Consider the following 17,457-nt stretch of genomic DNA (forward strand, 5'->3'; position numbering starts at 1 on the left):
CCCTGCCTGCATGCGTGTGTGTGCATGTTTTCAAATATTCAGTGCATAAACACTCATTAGTGCAGTAGCCTATCTCCCTGTGTGCAATAATGGTCAAATATTCAAATATTCATTAAATGAATATCATTTGGCCTTCAAAACAAGTTGGTGAGGGATCAGGACAGATCAGGATTTGGTAAACCAAAACATTAAATGTCCAAAATCAAGTCACTTTGAAGAGCTATTGGGTTCAATGAAGGAGATGGGGAAAAAAACTAGTTACTCCACCCACTGCACCTAACCGAATCTGTTTTAATTAAACATACATTTGCTTTTGTTGTTTTTTTACAGTTGGGAAGAACGCAAGAAGAACATTTTTTGCAAACGTTAAACGAAAAGGATACACTGATCGCAGAACAGAAGAGGATTATAGCTGACCGCGAAAGCTTGCTGACAACGGTGAAGAACGATCTGGAGGAGTCGCAGAAGTCCCTGAACGACCTCAGAGTGCAGGCAGCCGAGAGAAGCCGAGAGCTGGAGAGCTGTCAGGGTGAGTTGTCCAGCTCGAAGCAGAGGGAGCGCATGTCGTCCAGCGAAATACGGCAGCTGATGGCCACCGTGGAGGACCTGCAGAAACGCAGCCACAAAGACGGCCGGTCGGAAAGCGACGTGGCACAGAAGTTCGAGGCGGACGCGGAGAGGAAGATGGATCAGCTGAGAGCCGAGCTGGACGAGATGTACGGGCAGCAGATCGTCCAGATGAAGCAGGAGATGCAGACGCAGCACTCGACGGAGGTGCGCAGGCTGAGGGAGCGGGACAGGCTGGAGCTGGAGGCGCTGCGGGCTCAGTGCTCGGCGAACGCGGAGCAGATGGACGCGCTGAGCCTGAGGATCGCCGAGCTCCAGCGGGACGCGGAAGCGGCGGAGGCGCTGCAGGAGAAGGCGCGGCGCGAGCTGTCGTGCGCGTCCGAGGAGAAGCTGAAGCTGCTGGGCCGGATCGAGGACCTGAGGCATGAGCTCCGCTCTGTCAGGAAGGCGGAACGGGTCTCCCAGACCGGGACCGGCCAGGAGGGGAAGAACGGGGAGGTCCAGAGGCTACAGGCCACCATCGGTCACCTGGAGGCCCAGCTGGCGGCCGTTCAGGAGGCCAACAGGGACCTGGAGTCCAAGCACGAGTCGGAAGTCACCAACTACAAGATCAAGCTGGAGATGCTGGAGCGGGAAAAGGACGCGGTGCTGGGCAGGATGGCGGAGTCCCAGGAGGCCGAGCTGGAGCGGCTGAGGACGCAGATGCTCTTCAGCCACGAGGAGGAGCTCGCCAAACTGAGGGAGGACCTGCGGAAGGAGGGCGCGCTGCACCTGGAGAACCTCCGGGACGAGATGGCCCTCAAGCAGGAGCGCGCCGTCCGTGACCTTCAGAAGGGTCTCCAGGAGCAGCTCCGGGCGACGAGGTGCGAGAAGGAGAGTTTGGCCGCCGAGAAGGTGGCGCTGTTGAATAAAATCAACGTGCTGGAGGAACGTCTGAATCGGTCTTCGGAGAGCGCTAGCGCCAAGGAGCTAGCCGCGCGGCTGGAGGAACATCAGGCAGAGATGGAGGGGATTAGACAAGAAGAAAAGGACAAGGGTGCGGATTTATTGAGAAAGACTGAAGTGGTCATGAGGATGGACGAGGAGAGACAGAAAGCTTGGAAGCCTCAGTCAGGAAACATCAGTCTTAAAGAAAGCAGTGAAGCCGTCAAAGAAGAAAGAGAGAGAACGCTTGAACAAAACCAACGTTCAAGGACACAGGGGAAGGCCCTGGCTGTAGAAAATGAGCAATTGTACGAGCGACAGATAGAGAAAGGTGAAATTCAAAAACGGCACAGCACGTTCTCTTTCACTGAGAAAAACTTCGAGGCGGATTATGAGGAGCTGAAGGAAGAATATGCCTGCCTCCTTAAGGTGAAGGGAGAACTGGAAGCAGAGATTCTCAGGGTGACAGCGGACTACGAGGTGAAACTGAGCGACCTGCAGTCGCAAATTCGGAAGCTGCAGGAGTGCGAAGCTCAGCCCCGCGGTCTGCAGAGAGACAATGGCGAGGCGGACAAAATGGAGGATTTCACCGACGGCAGTAAATCAATGGAAGAAAACGCAGGCGGGCTCACCGAGGCACTGCAGCGGGGCGAGAGCGGGCCGTCTCCGCGGCGATCCGAGCCGCCGGCGCTGAGAGGCGACGAGGCAGAGCAGGCGACGGGGGACGCGCGGCGGGCCAGCGCGGAGAGAGACGGGCGGCGGGATGTCGCCATGGGAACGCCGAGCGCGGGGCTGCCTGCGGTCCTGGCCCGCGGCGGCGGCTCCTGCTCTAGCCGGGATCGTCACCGGCGGCGGAGCGAGCCGTCAGGGGCGGGGGCGGGGGAGGGGGCGCCCTCCCCCTCCCCCTCCCCCTCCCCGCCGATCGTCGCCGGGGGAGACGGCGTCGCCCGGGCGCTCGAAGAGCGGCCGCCGCGCGATCTGTCTGGCGAGGCTCGCGGGGGGAGGCGGTCCGCGGGGCCGTCCGTCTCGGGTCCGCGCGCGGGGGGGGGGCGCCCCGGCGGGAGAGGCTCCTCGCGGGGACCCCGGGCGGAGCGAAGCGGATTCGGCCGCGGCGCAGCGGGAAGCCCAGGCTCAGAGGGAGGAGAGGCTGAGGATGCTGCGTACGCCGCAGCGCGGGGAGAGGAGCGCGACGCCGCGGCAGGCTGCCGCTCTCGGACAGGTAGGCAGCCTTTCCGTCTCTACAGCCCTTTGTGCCGACAGCTGCTGCGGTCCCTTATAAAACAAAATCACTGCTGCGGAATAAATTAACTTGCCTTTTCTTCTCCCTGGAGACTCAAACCCGCTTTGTATTCTGTGAGCCCGGGCTATACAGTCTGTTTGACAAACTGAAAATTCTCAGAGATGTTCAGAGAGGTAATTGTACGATAATCGTTTTTTTAATTTTATTTTTTACCTCTCTAAGTGAGGCATTTGAGCATGTTATGATTTCAGCTGCTGGTAGGCTACAGTGTTATTAACCCCGTCCTGTAGCGGGTTGATGTCTCCTGGCCGATGGGAAATGGATTTTAGATGCCGAACTTATGCTTGTGATCGCGAGGACAATTTGTCTTGTGTCTGCGAGTCTATTGAAGGCACTTAATATGAGAAAAGAGGGGAAAAAAAAAAACATTGCAGCGATTGAGAGCATCTATTCAGCATGCACCTTAAGTACCAGGCTTTGGTTATTAGAAGCCGTTTGAACATTTATTTTTTACCGGGTACTTCAGCTGGTAATATGAACGGTTGCTCTTTTTTGAATCCCCGGACTTACTGAGCTTCTGGAAAAAAAATTATAAGAAAAATAAGGCATTTAAGGGGAGAAGCCATTTTGTCATAACCACTTGTGTGGTGTGGTTCGCACTTGAATACGGCCTTGTATCGTCAGACGAGACATCTACTCAGTTGAGTTGTGATTCTAATGATGCCTACCGTCTTTGATTTTACAGTATAATACAATCCGCCTTTGAGACGTCATTATTTGACCTAAGTGGTTTAATCAGGGGTGTCTGGTGGTGTTCGAAAAGGGGGCTGGTGTCGATATAGGTTTTTGTTCCATGTCCAGCACAAAGACAATTGATTCTACCTGTCAAGAAGTTGATTGAAGACCGTGATTGGTTCATTAGAATCACATGATGTAGTGCTGGGCCGAAACAAAGATCTGCACCCACATCAGCCCCATTTTGGAAAAGATTGGCCTCTCCTGGTCTTAATGTAGTTTAACACTGCCTCTACCTTAGGCTAGGCAAATATGCTAGATCTTGGGGATGGCTGATCCAGTAACACAACACAAGCATAGAGAAGAACATGTAAATACCATTTTTACAGTAAGGAAAGTTTGCAATTCTTCTGTTGAAAGCTCTACGTACAAAAAAGACAACTCATTTTGTTCCATGTTTTATAAAATGCAAATGTTTCAATCACGGTTGATCTCTTAGCAAAAGGATACTGAGGAGTATTGGTTTTCGTATCGCATGAAAGGGTTTAACAAAGTTCTCTATGAAAGGTTTTTTCTGATTGGATTGTGTCAGTAGGATAAGGGGGCGTGAGGTGGAAGTAGTTGAAAGTAGACCTTGGTGACACTGTGTCTGTAGTCTGGACAGTGGCTGACTTGCAGCTCACATATAAGATAAGATAGACTTCATTGCCCCGAAGGAAATTTGTTTTAGACACATTTGGTGCTTGCTGTACGAAGACGGTATACATAATAACACACAATAAGTACAGCACGATTGCACATTGCCCATTATAAATGCATTTAAGACAGGTACCTACAATACATACAACGCATACATACATTATATGAATTCCCTGTGCAGTCGCTGGTTGGATTCTTTGCAAAAAGGCTCTTTCTCTTTCATGATCCCATCTCTATCTGTACCTGTCTGTGCAGCTTGCTCCCTGTCCGACTGATTAAAAGTGGAAAAATACATGCATGAGGAGACAAAATGTGTGCACCAGTATCAGGATATATTTCAAACTGTTTGGCTGGACCGCAACAGCGGGGCCAGCCCTAACAAAATGTCTGTGACCGAATGACTGAGTGACTGACTGAGTGAGCGATACAGCTACACCATTGGTTGGCCGAGTTATGAAGTTACACCATTGGTCGGCCGGATCACGTGTGTTAGGTCCTGCCGTATACTAGGTTTTAACCTGGTCTTGTTAAAAAAAAACAAACAAAAAAAAGGTTGATTTTGGTTGGCGCAGGAGGAGTTTCAGCTGCAGTTCGAGGCCCTGCGCATCAGCCTCTCGCAGATCTGCGCCGCACAGCTGGAGCTGCAGAAGGAGGGCCTCCAGGTGGAGCGGGAGGCCTGCCTGCGCAGGCAGGAGCAGCAGCTGCGCGAGGAGCACCTCCGGGAGCTGCAGGACCTGAGGGGGCCGCATTCAGGTGAGAGAGATGAAACGGGGGACAGAGAGAGAGAGAGAGAGCTGCGTCACGGCTGTTTTTTGATCCATAGTTCATGCTGGCGTCGCCTGGCCTGCACTGGTCTGAACTGGTCTGAACTGGTCTGAACTGGTCTGAACTGGTCTGAACTGGTCTGAACTGATCTGCACTGATCTGCACTGGTCTGAACTGATCTGCACTGGTCTAAACTGATATGCACTGATATGCACTGATATGCACTGATCTGCACTGATCTGCACTAGTCTGCACTGGTCTGCACTGGTCTGAACTGATCTGCACTGATCTGCACTGATCTGCACTGGTCTGCACTGGTCTGTACTGATCTGCATTGGTCTGAACTGGTCTGTACTGGTCTGTACCCTGTGTTCCCGTTTGAAGGTCACACACGAATGGACGGCTCTGCATTCATTATTTATTTATTTATTATTTTTTTATTTTATTTTGCGCGCTGTCTCCTGCCTTGCTACTCTGTAAAGTGTCTTTGTGACAGTTCTCTGTAAAAAGCGCTATACAAATAAAATTGAATTAAATTTTCCAGTAGCACATTCAGCTGATGATCACAGTAGTACTGATGACTGATGAATTAATTTTTTCCTGTTAATACTCACTGATTGCGTTTGTTTTACACATTTTGCGTCGTCTGTGGTCTGTACACTTTTTAAAAAATTTATCGCCCCATACCTTCCTACCGCTAAAATGTAGGATCCATGTTTTTCCAGGTGAAAATAAAGGCGATTTATTTATTATATCATGCAGTCAAGAGCTGGGTTAAGTTAACACTGGGTTAACATTTCTGCGTAAGTAATAAAGCAGTCAGTATTATTGTAGAAGCATTTGGCTAGTCTACACTTGACTGTAACATTAAAGCTAGCTGGTACGCTAACTAGCAAGACTTATCTAGTAAGAAGTTGTGGTTAGCTAGCTAACTAAATAATTATTATATTTGACAAGCTAGCCGTCTAACTGGCTAGCTACAACTAGCCAGCTCACTGAACAGTATCAGTTGTACTGAAGCCAGCTAACTATGTTTTCCAGAAAGTATGAACATTCGGTGACTCTCAACTGTAACATAATAAGTAATCATAGTAGCGATGAAATGAGTACTCCTATCTGACTGAATCTTCCTGAACCTTAGAAATATATCTTAATGTGACCTTTTGGTCAGTAGTTTTCAGTTTAGATTTTGGTAGAAGTGGTAGTCATTGACTTGGATTATTGGTTATTAAAGTATAAAGTATAGAAGTATAAATTTACTGTTACTTTATAAGTTATCTGTGTGAAAAGTGCAATCATATGCTATGCGTTTTTTGACAGTGACTTGATGTGCGTTTATATATCTTTTATTTGATGATTTATGAGATTTATGAATTTTTGGCGTTTTTTTATACTTAACACACCAAAATTCAGTTATAATTTTATTATGCAAATATGTTAGACTTTCTGACAATATAATTAAACATTGGAAAAATATATTTCAGTCATGTTTCACTGTGGCGGTAAACCTTGGATTTTTTAAACATCTTTTTAAAACACGTTTTCTCCCCAATTTAGTCGTTACACCACTTCCCCGTGTGTATGGTCCTGGTCGATGCACTATCCTCTGTTGGTCTGGGGAGGGTGTAGACTACCACATGCCTCCTCCGATACATGTGGAGTCGCCAGCCGCTTCTTTTCACCTGACAGCGAGGAGTTTCACTGGGAGAGCGTAACGCTTGCGGAGGTTCACGCTACCTCCCCCAGATCCTCTCCCCGCTGAACAGGCGCCCCGACCAACCAGTAGGAGTTGCTAATGCAACGACCAGGACTCATACCCTCACCGGCTTCCCACCCGCAAACACTGCAAACTGTGTTCGTAGGAACGTCTGACCAAGCCGGCAGTACCGCTGCCGGGGATCGAACCCGGTGGTAGGCGAGTGCTTTTACCTCTACACTACCCAGACGGCGCTGACCTTTCCTCATTAACCCTATTCCTTTGTGTGCCGGCCTGTCCTGGCGGGTCCTCCAGGTCCGGGGGAAGGTGCTCGGCCCCCAGAGGAGACGGCCAGCCTGGAGGCTCACTTCCAGGAGCAGCGGACCCGTCTGGAGGAGCGGCACAGCCGGGAGATCGAGCGGCTGCGGGCTTCCCTCCAGCAGGAGGCCCGGCATACCGAGGAGCGGCACGCGGCTGAGCTGGTCCTGCTGAAGCAGAGGCTGCTCGACCTCACCGCCTCTCCAGCCCTGCCCAGGTATGGGAGTCTCCCCAGCGGCGGGCCCCAGAGGCCGACCGTACAGACAGACCACGCCCGGAGCGGCCTGCGCACGGTAGAGAACTAACACAAATCATACCCCGAGTTTCAGTTCGCAGCGACATCCCCCGGTACAAACTGCGGTCAAAATGTTCCCATGAATGTTTGGTCACACTTTACTCAAAATAATGAACTTGAGTGATCATTATAAATATGGTAGTGCGAAGTTAAGAGAGTGAGGTTTTACTACCTCTTGATTCACTGAAATATTAATTTTTTATGCCTCCGCGACGGCACAGCCGTGGCCGGAGGCATTATGTTTTTGGATTGTCCGTCCTTCTGTCCGTTCCAATATCTCAGGAACGCCATGAGGGAATTTCTTCAAGTTTGGCACGAACATCCACTTGGACTCAAGGATGAACTGATTAGATTTTGGTGGTCAAAGGGCAAGGTCACTGTGACCTCACAAAACACGTTTTTGGCCATAACTCAAGAGTTCATACACTAATTATGACAAAGTTTCACACAAATGTCTAATAGCAAAATAGAGTATGGACGTATAGTAGATGCGAAAAATCAGTGCTCTTTCTTTAGATCAAATTTGTGGTTTTAAGAAGCAGTGCTAACGCCACACCCCTTGGAAGACTTGCTTTGCAAACGTTGCAAGCGGCTGTAAGGCTGCTCTTGGATTTCGCTTTGTAGGAGTTCCACACAGCGGACATCGTAGCGGATAGCAACTCGTTTCATGAACAGAAAGCCTCATTCGCTTGTTCACGGCAGTGAATCAGAGGTTTTTCCTGGCTCAAAATAGGGCCTAGATGGTTACTTTGTGTGACAGGGACTCCAGAGGCTTTACTGCCTCCATCAACTTGACACGTCATCTCCCTGTGTATCTTCAAGGGACCAGCACAGTGCATTGAGATGTAGGCGATAAAAAAATTTGGACAATTTCAATATTAATTGAAAAGTTACATATTGTAAGTGTATTATTATCATTATGTCTCAGGAACTGTTTAAGCCATCTGATCTGCCCTAGGCTTTTGAAACTTCCTAGACCTCCTCAAAGAAGAACAGGCCAAATGCTGGCTCCTGAACAGGATCACCAAGTGGATAGAGATGTCCTTGTAACTGTCTATTCTGTCTAAATATTTTTGCTGTTCACTGATTTGTTACGTACATAGAGTGGGTTATTAATGTGTTTTAAAAAGTTTGATTTGTTTTCACATCATCAAATTGGCACTAAATGTTTATTCCAGGTGTTGATTCACAAATGCAAATATGGGACACGGGGGAGATTTAAAGTTGCTAAATGTTTCTCTGCATGATGCGGAAACTAGGAAAAACATTGTATTTTATATCCTTTTCATTTTTTGTTTTTCAGCTTTTCAAGAGAATCACAGTTCACTGTACCCAACGAGGAGGAAAGTGAGGAATATAAGGTTTGCTTTTATTTTATGCATTTTATAAATAGAAAACAGTCTTTTCACAGCAGTGCATGTTGTTTATTCTTTTTTCTTTTTTTTTTAAAAAACGTCTCGCTTATTTAAATGAAGTGACTCAATGAGCTCTCTCGGTGCGGTTGAATCCAGGTCATGGCTAGAACTTTGCCCCCCGGGTCCGTGCGTTGACGCGGAGACGAAGAGACCGCGTTAGAATGGATTTAATGATGGAGGGGAAAGGAGGCTAGATTACGTAATACGAGTGCGGTCGTGGCGTTAAACTGCATGAAAGGCCGATTCTCTCCGCGTGAGTGAACTGGTAGCTTTTAGCATGCTCGTGGCACAAGCCTCCATCTTGGAGCGTGGGATGACTGTGTTTTGCGTCCGGTCGCCCTTGGCGCTGGGGGAGAGGAAAGCGAAGAGTAGATCCCACAAATTTGTGCCTTTTTCATCGCGTGGAAAATAATAAGGTGGATTTACCTGTGGGTCGGTCCTAGGAAGAGGCAGAGAGAGTGGGATTCGTTTTCTTGTTGAGAGCCAGTTGCTGATAGGCGGTGAAAAAACGCCGAACTGTTTTCCCCCAGCACCGTGCGGAGCTGGAGAGACTCGCGGACGAGCACGGTGGGGGGGCGCAAGCAGTAGAGCCGGAGGCCTCCCCCGCTACCGGGCACCACCCCGGGGGCATCAACGGAGGAGTGTGGTCCATGGAAGGCCACGAGGCAGCACAGCTGATCCAGACCCTGGAGAGACAGCACCAGGAGAGGGTGGAAGAGGAAATCGCAAAGGTATGCTTCTCTGAAATTTCCGATAGCTTGTGGTACGTGCCTTGAAGTGTTTCTGTGAACCCTTCTTCCTGATCACCCGTTAAACCCTAAAATGTTTTTTTTTTTTCCATCTGTTAACATTCTAACATTTATTATTTATTAACATTTTAATATTGTATATATAAAAAAACTTTATAAATATGAACAAAGTGCTTTATGTCCATTATTGTGTTTTTAATATAGTGTAATATTTGTAGTCTTTTGCAGAAGTATTTAGGATACAGTGACATAAACAAGAATATGCACTTAGCGCCTAGATAGTATACTTAGGCGATTGTTTTGTGAATGAACAACCTAGAAGTATGTTGTAATATGTTTCCTTTGAAGAACTTTCACCGGTCTTATTAACATGCACTTTTCAGGTGATAGTGCAGATGTCCATTGAGTTTGCACAACAGACCGAACAGGCGAGGATCGCCAAGGAAGCGAGGGAGACCGCGACCACGACGCAGACCCGCCGTGATGAGTTCGGGGGAGCGGACGAGCCGACGCCCGGGGTCGGGGGGCCCGGGGGGCCCGGGGGAGGGGCGGCGCAGACTGGGCGGGGCTTTGCGGCAGAACGAGACGGGCGGGAGGGCGAACTTGAGCGGCCTGCGGAGGTCCTTTCCCCGCGTCCGAACAAAGCCCCCCCGGGCGGCCAGGGCCTGTCCTGCGAAGGGAACGAGGGTGCCGGGCTCGTGCTTTCACCCAAGCCGCCGAGGGTAACCAGGCAACACGCTGAGGTGAGCACTGAGCGGCGTGCCGTGTGCAGAGCTCTTCAAAAAAACTGCCCACGTTGCACAACGACTGAGAATTGGGCCGTTCTTACCCAATGCATCATTGCAGAGACGTTTTTTTTTCAGGATGTTGTTTTGCCACAAAGGTAACCTTTAATGGAGCAGTAAAAAGTCCATAATTAATTGCAGTACTCAAAGTGCAACGCGACAAAATTCAGTGCATATAGATACATTTTTTATTAAATACTTGAAACAATAATAAAAAAAATGAAAAAAGTGTTTACTCAAGTTCCCTTTCTCTAATATTACATTCTGCAATTCAAGCAATGCAGCAGGTCAGAGCCCGAACAAGTACACTGACACAGATTAACTGTAGCTGAACAAGGAGTTCTGTCCACAGATTAAGCATCAATGGATGCTTATGATTGGGATTTCCAGGCTGCTCTCTACTAGATTAGAGGATTAATAGCTTATGTCTTTACCGTACCTTCCAAAAAGTGCGTCTTATTTCCCCTGTTGTCATTTACCGGTATTTCTGTTGCCGTGGCACCGTTAAGAAAAATAGCAATGTTTCCGTTTGCCCAATGTGCCTTTCTTGTCTTATTCAAATGTATTTGTTTTCCAGTGAGGTTGAGCTGTTATTCGCTAAACTTTTTGTTGCGTTGAGGCCATGGTGTTCAGTGAGTTTCGAACAGAATGTCAGGACTTCCGTCTCTTTTTTTCTCTCTGTTGTCTTAGTTACAGAATGAAGAAGCGGACAAGAGGCCACGAGGGGGAGGAGTCAGCTCCCGAAGCCTGCCTCCAGACATAAGCCAGTCAGACGTTTCTCCTGATGTTATTACGAATGAAAGGTTTGTGTGGTGATGAGGGTCTTTCAGTCTTTTTTTTTCACCAGAGATGAATATAAGTTAACTGAGTATCGCACACTGTAGCATGTGCATGTTGCATCTTGTCTTCAAAAAGGTATTCAGCTTACTTTATTGTCTCTCATATCGTATATATATGCGCACAAGTCATGCTTTTAATAGCCAGTGAATTTTGTAGTGCGTAGTTGTTATATGTAGACTTAATCAATTACTACCCAAATATACTGTGTCTCAGTTTGTGACTCAGAAGTTTCAGGTTCAAACCCCTGGTGGGGCAGGTTCTGTAGTACGCCTGAGCATGGGCTGGAACCTGTGTCTCATAATAGACATCCAGATGTGCAAGCGTGTACTGGAGTCTAATTGTAGTTTTACTCCGATTTTTATTCCAATTGAATATGACATATGAATGACATTACTATACACATCACATTGTGTATAATTGCACTGCATTACAGGCATTTAGCAGAATTTAGCTCTTATTCAGAGCAACGTAATTACCTTACATCAGCGACAGATTGAGTACCTTGCTCTAAGGTTCAACGACAGTGAACCTCCCCTACCTGGGAATTCGACCTGTGACCTTTAAGTTAGAAGACCAGGTCCCTACCCATTATACTGCACTGCCGCCTACAGTATAATGAAAGGAACCTCCACTGGGTAAAAACATAAATCAGAATGGTAGACTAAGTACTTATCTCATTTGTATTCTGGATGTGTTTAAAACATTTTTGTTATATGCATTTTTAAAAAATAGCGTGCTTGGAATTTTGACTCACGCTGCAAGATCTCTCTCTCTTTGTTCTCTGATTCTTGGGCTGTGGCATTAATAGAGGCTGATTTACATTAATGCTTCACTTTGGCCTTTGTATAAAGCACAGGGTGTGTCCTAGGTAGTGTCATACACTACAAAACATCATGCTGAAGAAAGGAATGGCTCTTGAATGCTCTGAATACAATCACATGTTCTGTTCTCTGCAGCTTTTTGAAAGGCTTTCCTCCCACAACTGGCTGGTCTTGGTATTATGGGGCTTTTTTTTTTTGTTTTACACAGTCGCTGGAATGATTTGAAACAAGCATTCACCTGAAAAGCAAATCAATGACAGCGCAAACCGCTCTCCTCGATACAAAGAACAGTCAACAGCCCTTCAAAAAGGGAGACTTTGGAGCCAGAGAACCAGGCGTCCAGTGGTGCGATTTTCAGTTATATTCATAAACAAAGGCTTTTAAAGTGCCTTCAACAGGATGCGCCACCTTGCAGCCCTTTGCTTGAATAATTTAAATTATTAGATAATGGATGGGCCCTGCTCCAGGATAAGCGGGTATAGATAATGGATGGACCCTGCTCAGGATAAGCGGGTATAGATAATGGATGGACCCTGCTCAGGATAAGCGGGTATAGATAATGGATGGGCCCTGCTCCAGGATAAGCGGGTATAGATAATGGATGGGCCCTGCTCAGGATAAGCAGGTATAGATAATGGATGGACCCTGCTCCAGGATAAGCGGGTATAGATAATGGATGGACCCTGCTCAGGATAAGCGGGTATAGATGATGGATGGACCCTGCTCAGGATAAGCGGGTATAGATAATGGATGGACCCTGCTGCAGGATAAGCGGGTATAGATAATGGATGGGCCCTGCTCCAGGATAAGCGGGTATAGATAATGGATGGACCCTGCTCAGGATAAGCGGGTATAGATGATGGATGGACCCTGCTCAGGATAAGCGGGTATAGATAATGGATGGACCCTGCTCAGGATAAGCGGGTATAGATGATGGATGGACCCTGCTCAGGATAAGCGGGTATAGATAATGGATGGACCCTGCTGCAGGATAAGCGGGTATAGATAATGGATGGGCCCTGCTCCAGGATAAGCGGGTATAGATAATGGATGGACCCTGCTCAGGATAAGCGGGTATAGATAATGGATGGGCCCTGCTCCAGGATAAGCGGGTATAGATAATGGATGGACCCTGCTCAGGATAAGCGGGTATAGATAATGGATGGACCCTGCTCAGGATAAGCGGGTATAGATAATGGATGGGCCCTGCTCAGGATAAGCGGGTATAGATAATGGATGGACCCTGCTCAGGATAAGCGGGTATAGATAATGGATGGGCCCTGCTCCAGGATAAGCGGGTATAGATAATGGATGGACCCTGCTCCAGGATAAGCGGGTATAGATAATGGATGGACCCTGCTCAGGATAAGCGGGTATAGATAATGGATGGGCCCTGCTCCAGGATAAGCGGGTATAGATAATGGATGGACCCTGCTCCAGGATAAGCGGGTATAGATAATGGGTTATCGTCTGCTCTGACCCCGCAGGAACCTGCTCCGCCGGGCCAACCGAAACCTGCGCCAGGTGTTGAGCGACGTTCTGAAGACCACGGCCGCCACCGAGGAAACCATCGGCCACTACATGGAGGGCCTCCTGGACGCCTCCGCAGGGAAGCAGCCTGCGCCGCGAGCTGGCGGGCAGAGGGCCTCAGCTGGTGCCTTTCAGGACTACAGCTCCCATAATGCCGGGGCTGGTGGAGGTGGAGGTGGGTGTGGTCTAATGTTTACTGCAATCCTCATGCCTCGCTTCGTATCGTAGAAAGTGTGGAAACGAGGCAAGGTTTTTTTTTTTCCTCAAGCCAGGTTAAGACTGCTCTCAGATGTATAGTTCCTCAATAGAAGGATTGTAGCATTAATGGTAACCAAAATATCAGTATCCTGTCCATAGTGCCAAATTTTTTTTTGTGGTAAATGTCACAAGTAATACAGCTTCTGTGAGGAAACCGGTCATACAAGGCTTATGAGTCCTCCCACACAAAGGTTTGTCTTTGAAGAATGTATGTTACAGTAAAGATAACCACGTGCTGTATTTTCTATTACAGTGTATTTCTTGACAGTGTATTGTGCTCTCCCCTATCTAGGCACACATTACTGTCTTTTAAATAACCATGAAACAATTACAACATGACTTGTTGTTCAAAAGGCCAGGTTTTTGTTGATCTTGGCACACACTTACAGCTATCAAAATGGCAATATGCCAACAATTCACCTGACCACACCTCTTAAGATCTTAGGACCAAACCACCCACATGAAAATTCATTTGCTATTCTAACAGCATGGATGCTGGACGTGAAAATGACAACTGCATCGGTCTAAAACCAGCAAGAATGCTTGCGTTTGGGTTATCGCCGCTTTGTGCCTAGTGTAAGATGGTTATGTATCATATCCAAGTTGTTCTTGGAAAATACTGCATACGCTAGATAAAAAATGTAAGTATCATGTCATTGTCCTATAAGCATGCAGTTAAATTTTTTTTTGGGGGGGGGGGGGGGGGGGGGGATTATTAAGAAATTGTTTTTTTTTCTGTTTGCCAGTGATCCAGACAGAAAGAAGTAGCTCCATATGAGCAATATGTTTTTTTTATATTCTCACAGTCTTTTCTTTAATTCAAAATTATTATCATCACCACTGCAGTCTCTGACGTGACCTTGTGATAGAATGCTTAACTGCTGTAAACAGCAAACTGTGTGCGTGTTACTGATGGTTGCTCTGTCCTTTGTTGTTGTTTGCAGATGCGCTGCCTGGTGGTTGCCATGGCAGCCAGGCCGAGGTGGGAGACGATGACGCGAGCGCGTGGTCGGGGGGGACGGAGAGCGACGAGGGGCTGTCGAGCCTGCCGACGGGGGCGGAGCCTCGGCTCGAGAACGAGGAGTACCTCATGAACATCAGCTCCCGCCTCCAGGCCGCCGTGGAGAAACTCCTGGTGGCCATCACTGAAACCACCAATCAGGTGAAGCACCTTCGTTTTCGTGCTGCAGTGCGGTCTTGTTTGGACAAAAGTCGGCATGTGCATGTACGGGTGTTTTTTTCCCCCCTCTCTGCTCACTACAGCTGTGTCATCTGACATTCAGCTTCGTGTCGGAGATGAACTGCAAAAATGCCTCCAGCCGAATACCAGACTGGAGTAACTCGCATTGGGCAAGCTCATTCATATCGGGTCTTTTAGCAGCCGTGGATTTAAATTAGAGCATCGTCGCTTTCCCGCGGCGTTTCAGTCATTCCAGGGCCAGCCGCTTCAGATCCGGCCGGAATTAAACATGGCTGCCAACAAAATGGCGGGTCATTGTCACGGGCGCTGGCGCACACCTGCCAGCCCTCGCTGTGAGCTGATTGCTAATGAACCTCGATGGGTCAGCGGTTAAATAAACGGTTGAAGTGCGCGCGGTGTGACGTGTGGCGGGGGTACAGGCGGCGCTGGCGGTTCAGCTGTGTTGGGGCTCGAGGTCGGGGGGGGGGGGGGCGCTCGTGACCCTCTCACGGATCCCTTCATAAAAGTATCCCATTCATCCAAGGGCTCTTGAAATTGAGACGCTCAGTAAACATCAGAAAGAACATATGTTGATCTGCTCAGCGCCATCTGTTTCGTGTGTTGTTCCGTTAAATAATTCGCGGTCATTTCTTTGGTAGGTTGCTAGTGTTATTTTCTTATATGCAGAGAAAATTGTGTCATGTGATAGCCTGATACAGAATGAATGTTAGCTAGCTTTGGAGGTGAAATTTATTTATTTATTTTTTATTTTTTAGGCTTTTTCAGCTTTATTTGGATAGAACAGTGTAGAGAGACAGGAAGAATTAGGAGGAAAGAGATGGGGAGACTAGGGTCGGTGGTCGGACTCGAACCGCCGACGTCGCGGCTCGCAGTGAGCATGTGGAAAGCGCTCTATGGGCTACGCCACTGGAGGCCCCCGGAGGTGAAATTTTGGTTGCGTTAGGCCTAGGTCCAACTAAGGGTATCTAAGTGCCTTATAAACACAAAAAGTGAAGAGAAAATGGGCCAGCAAAGAAAGGTAGCTAAGTTGCCAGAGTTGGATGGATTTTTACAAAAGCATTTGCCAAACCCACGACACGACCATGTCCAAACGTCTGTCTGGTCGCTACGGTGGGGATATACACTACACGGCTAAATGTATGCGGACACCTGACATCCGATGTCTAATCCAAAATCATGGGCATTAAAATGGAGTTGGTCCACCCTTTGCTGCTATAACAACTTCCAATCTTCTGGGAAGGCTTTATACTAGTTGGTGCATTGCATTGCTTCCATTGAGCCAGTAGAGCATTAGTGAGGTCAGGCACTGATTGGGCGATTAGGCCAGGCTCGCAGTCGCCTTTCCAGCTGTTCCTCTAAGGTGTTGGATGGGGTTGAGGTCAGGGCTCTGTGCAGGCCACTCAAGTTCTTCCACACTGTTCTTGAATAACCATTTCTATTATGGTCCTCGCTGTGTGCCCGGGGGCATTGTCATGCTCTAACAGGAAAGGACCTTCCCCAAACCGTTGTGGAAGCACAAAATCATCTAGAATGTTCTTTTGGTCACATTTGTGTGTCGTCAACCTTCCCTGCTCAACTTCTGTCATACAGGATGTGTTTTAAAACTGAGATCGGTCAAGTCTGCTTGTGGCATTAAAGGTTAAAATTTATTTGCACACACTTTATATATTTATTGAGACGTTCATTCATTCATTTATATAATGCTATTCAGGCTATATTTGTATATACATGTTTTTTTTTTTTGAAGAAAATCAGTGTGGTGTGGTGTTTGAACATCAAAAAAAAATATATCTTCCAAAACGGCTAGCTGTGAAGGTGATTAGAAGTACGCTGGGACACGTTCTGTAGGCACAGCACAGAATAACCCTGTCTCGTATAGTTCAGCTCAGGCTGAACAGGAGAGAGCCCGTCTGTGATTATATGAGATGGGCAAAAACCTGTCTGTACACCCTCCCAACTCATTTAATCTCCAATGACGTGGAATAGAAATCCAGTCAGACCAGCTCCTGTGAGAAGTGTGTGTGTCTGTGTGTGTGTGTGTGTGTGTGCGTGTGCGCGCATGCGTGCACTAGCAGCCCTACCTGCCGCCTCTAGCTCTAGGCTACAGGCCACGCCTTCTCCTGTTCCTGCAGGTCCACATCCTGTACGGAGTCTGTTCAGGAAGTGCTGTTTAGCCCTGCCTGCCTGTGCTGCTGTTTTTCAAAAACGCGGCTCTGCTGAAGGAAGGAGGACCCCCCCCTCCCCGATCCTCCCTGTGGTATATCCGATGCTGACGCGTGTTGTGTGAAGTAATTAATGGGGCTGTGAGTTCTCCCGGAGACCTGTTGCCGTGGAGTCATGGAATTGTTTGTCAGGTTGCTGGAGCAGTGGAGAGTGCTGACTGGCGGCCAGAGGCATACTGCTCCGTCTTTATCACAGGACTTTGGAATGCGCGTTTACCGCAGGTGCATGATGTGAGGGAGAGCACCTGTCTAGTTAGCCGAACTCACGCGTTTATGGCAGCGGTTTTCACTTGGAATGGGCATTCTTCCTGATTTGGACCAGCTGCGGTTCCTGTGTCACATGAGTTGGCGTTGTGTACTCAAGGATTTTCCCGGCAGTTCCGTGGAGACTGTTGCT

At 48.1% G+C, this 17,457-nt stretch overlaps 1 protein-coding gene across 1 annotated transcript in view; it reads left to right on the forward strand.

The window, feature by feature from the left end:
* akap9 (A kinase (PRKA) anchor protein 9) overlaps nucleotides 1-17,457 on the forward strand; it is a 63,863-nt gene that overhangs the window by 10,441 nt on the left and 35,965 nt on the right. The window contains 10 exon segments of the mRNA XM_035430647.1: nucleotides 331-2,256; nucleotides 2,258-2,710; nucleotides 4,738-4,918; nucleotides 6,942-7,161; nucleotides 8,543-8,600; nucleotides 9,185-9,385; nucleotides 9,787-10,146; nucleotides 10,879-10,991; nucleotides 13,337-13,554; nucleotides 14,582-14,799. Coding sequence (XP_035286538.1) covers nucleotides 331-2,256; nucleotides 2,258-2,710; nucleotides 4,738-4,918; nucleotides 6,942-7,161; nucleotides 8,543-8,600; nucleotides 9,185-9,385; nucleotides 9,787-10,146; nucleotides 10,879-10,991; nucleotides 13,337-13,554; nucleotides 14,582-14,799 — 3,948 coding nt within the window.

This window comes from Anguilla anguilla, chromosome 8 (genome assembly GCF_013347855.1).
Source record: "Anguilla anguilla isolate fAngAng1 chromosome 8, fAngAng1.pri, whole genome shotgun sequence".
Taxonomy (NCBI): Eukaryota; Metazoa; Chordata; class Actinopteri; order Anguilliformes; family Anguillidae; genus Anguilla; species Anguilla anguilla.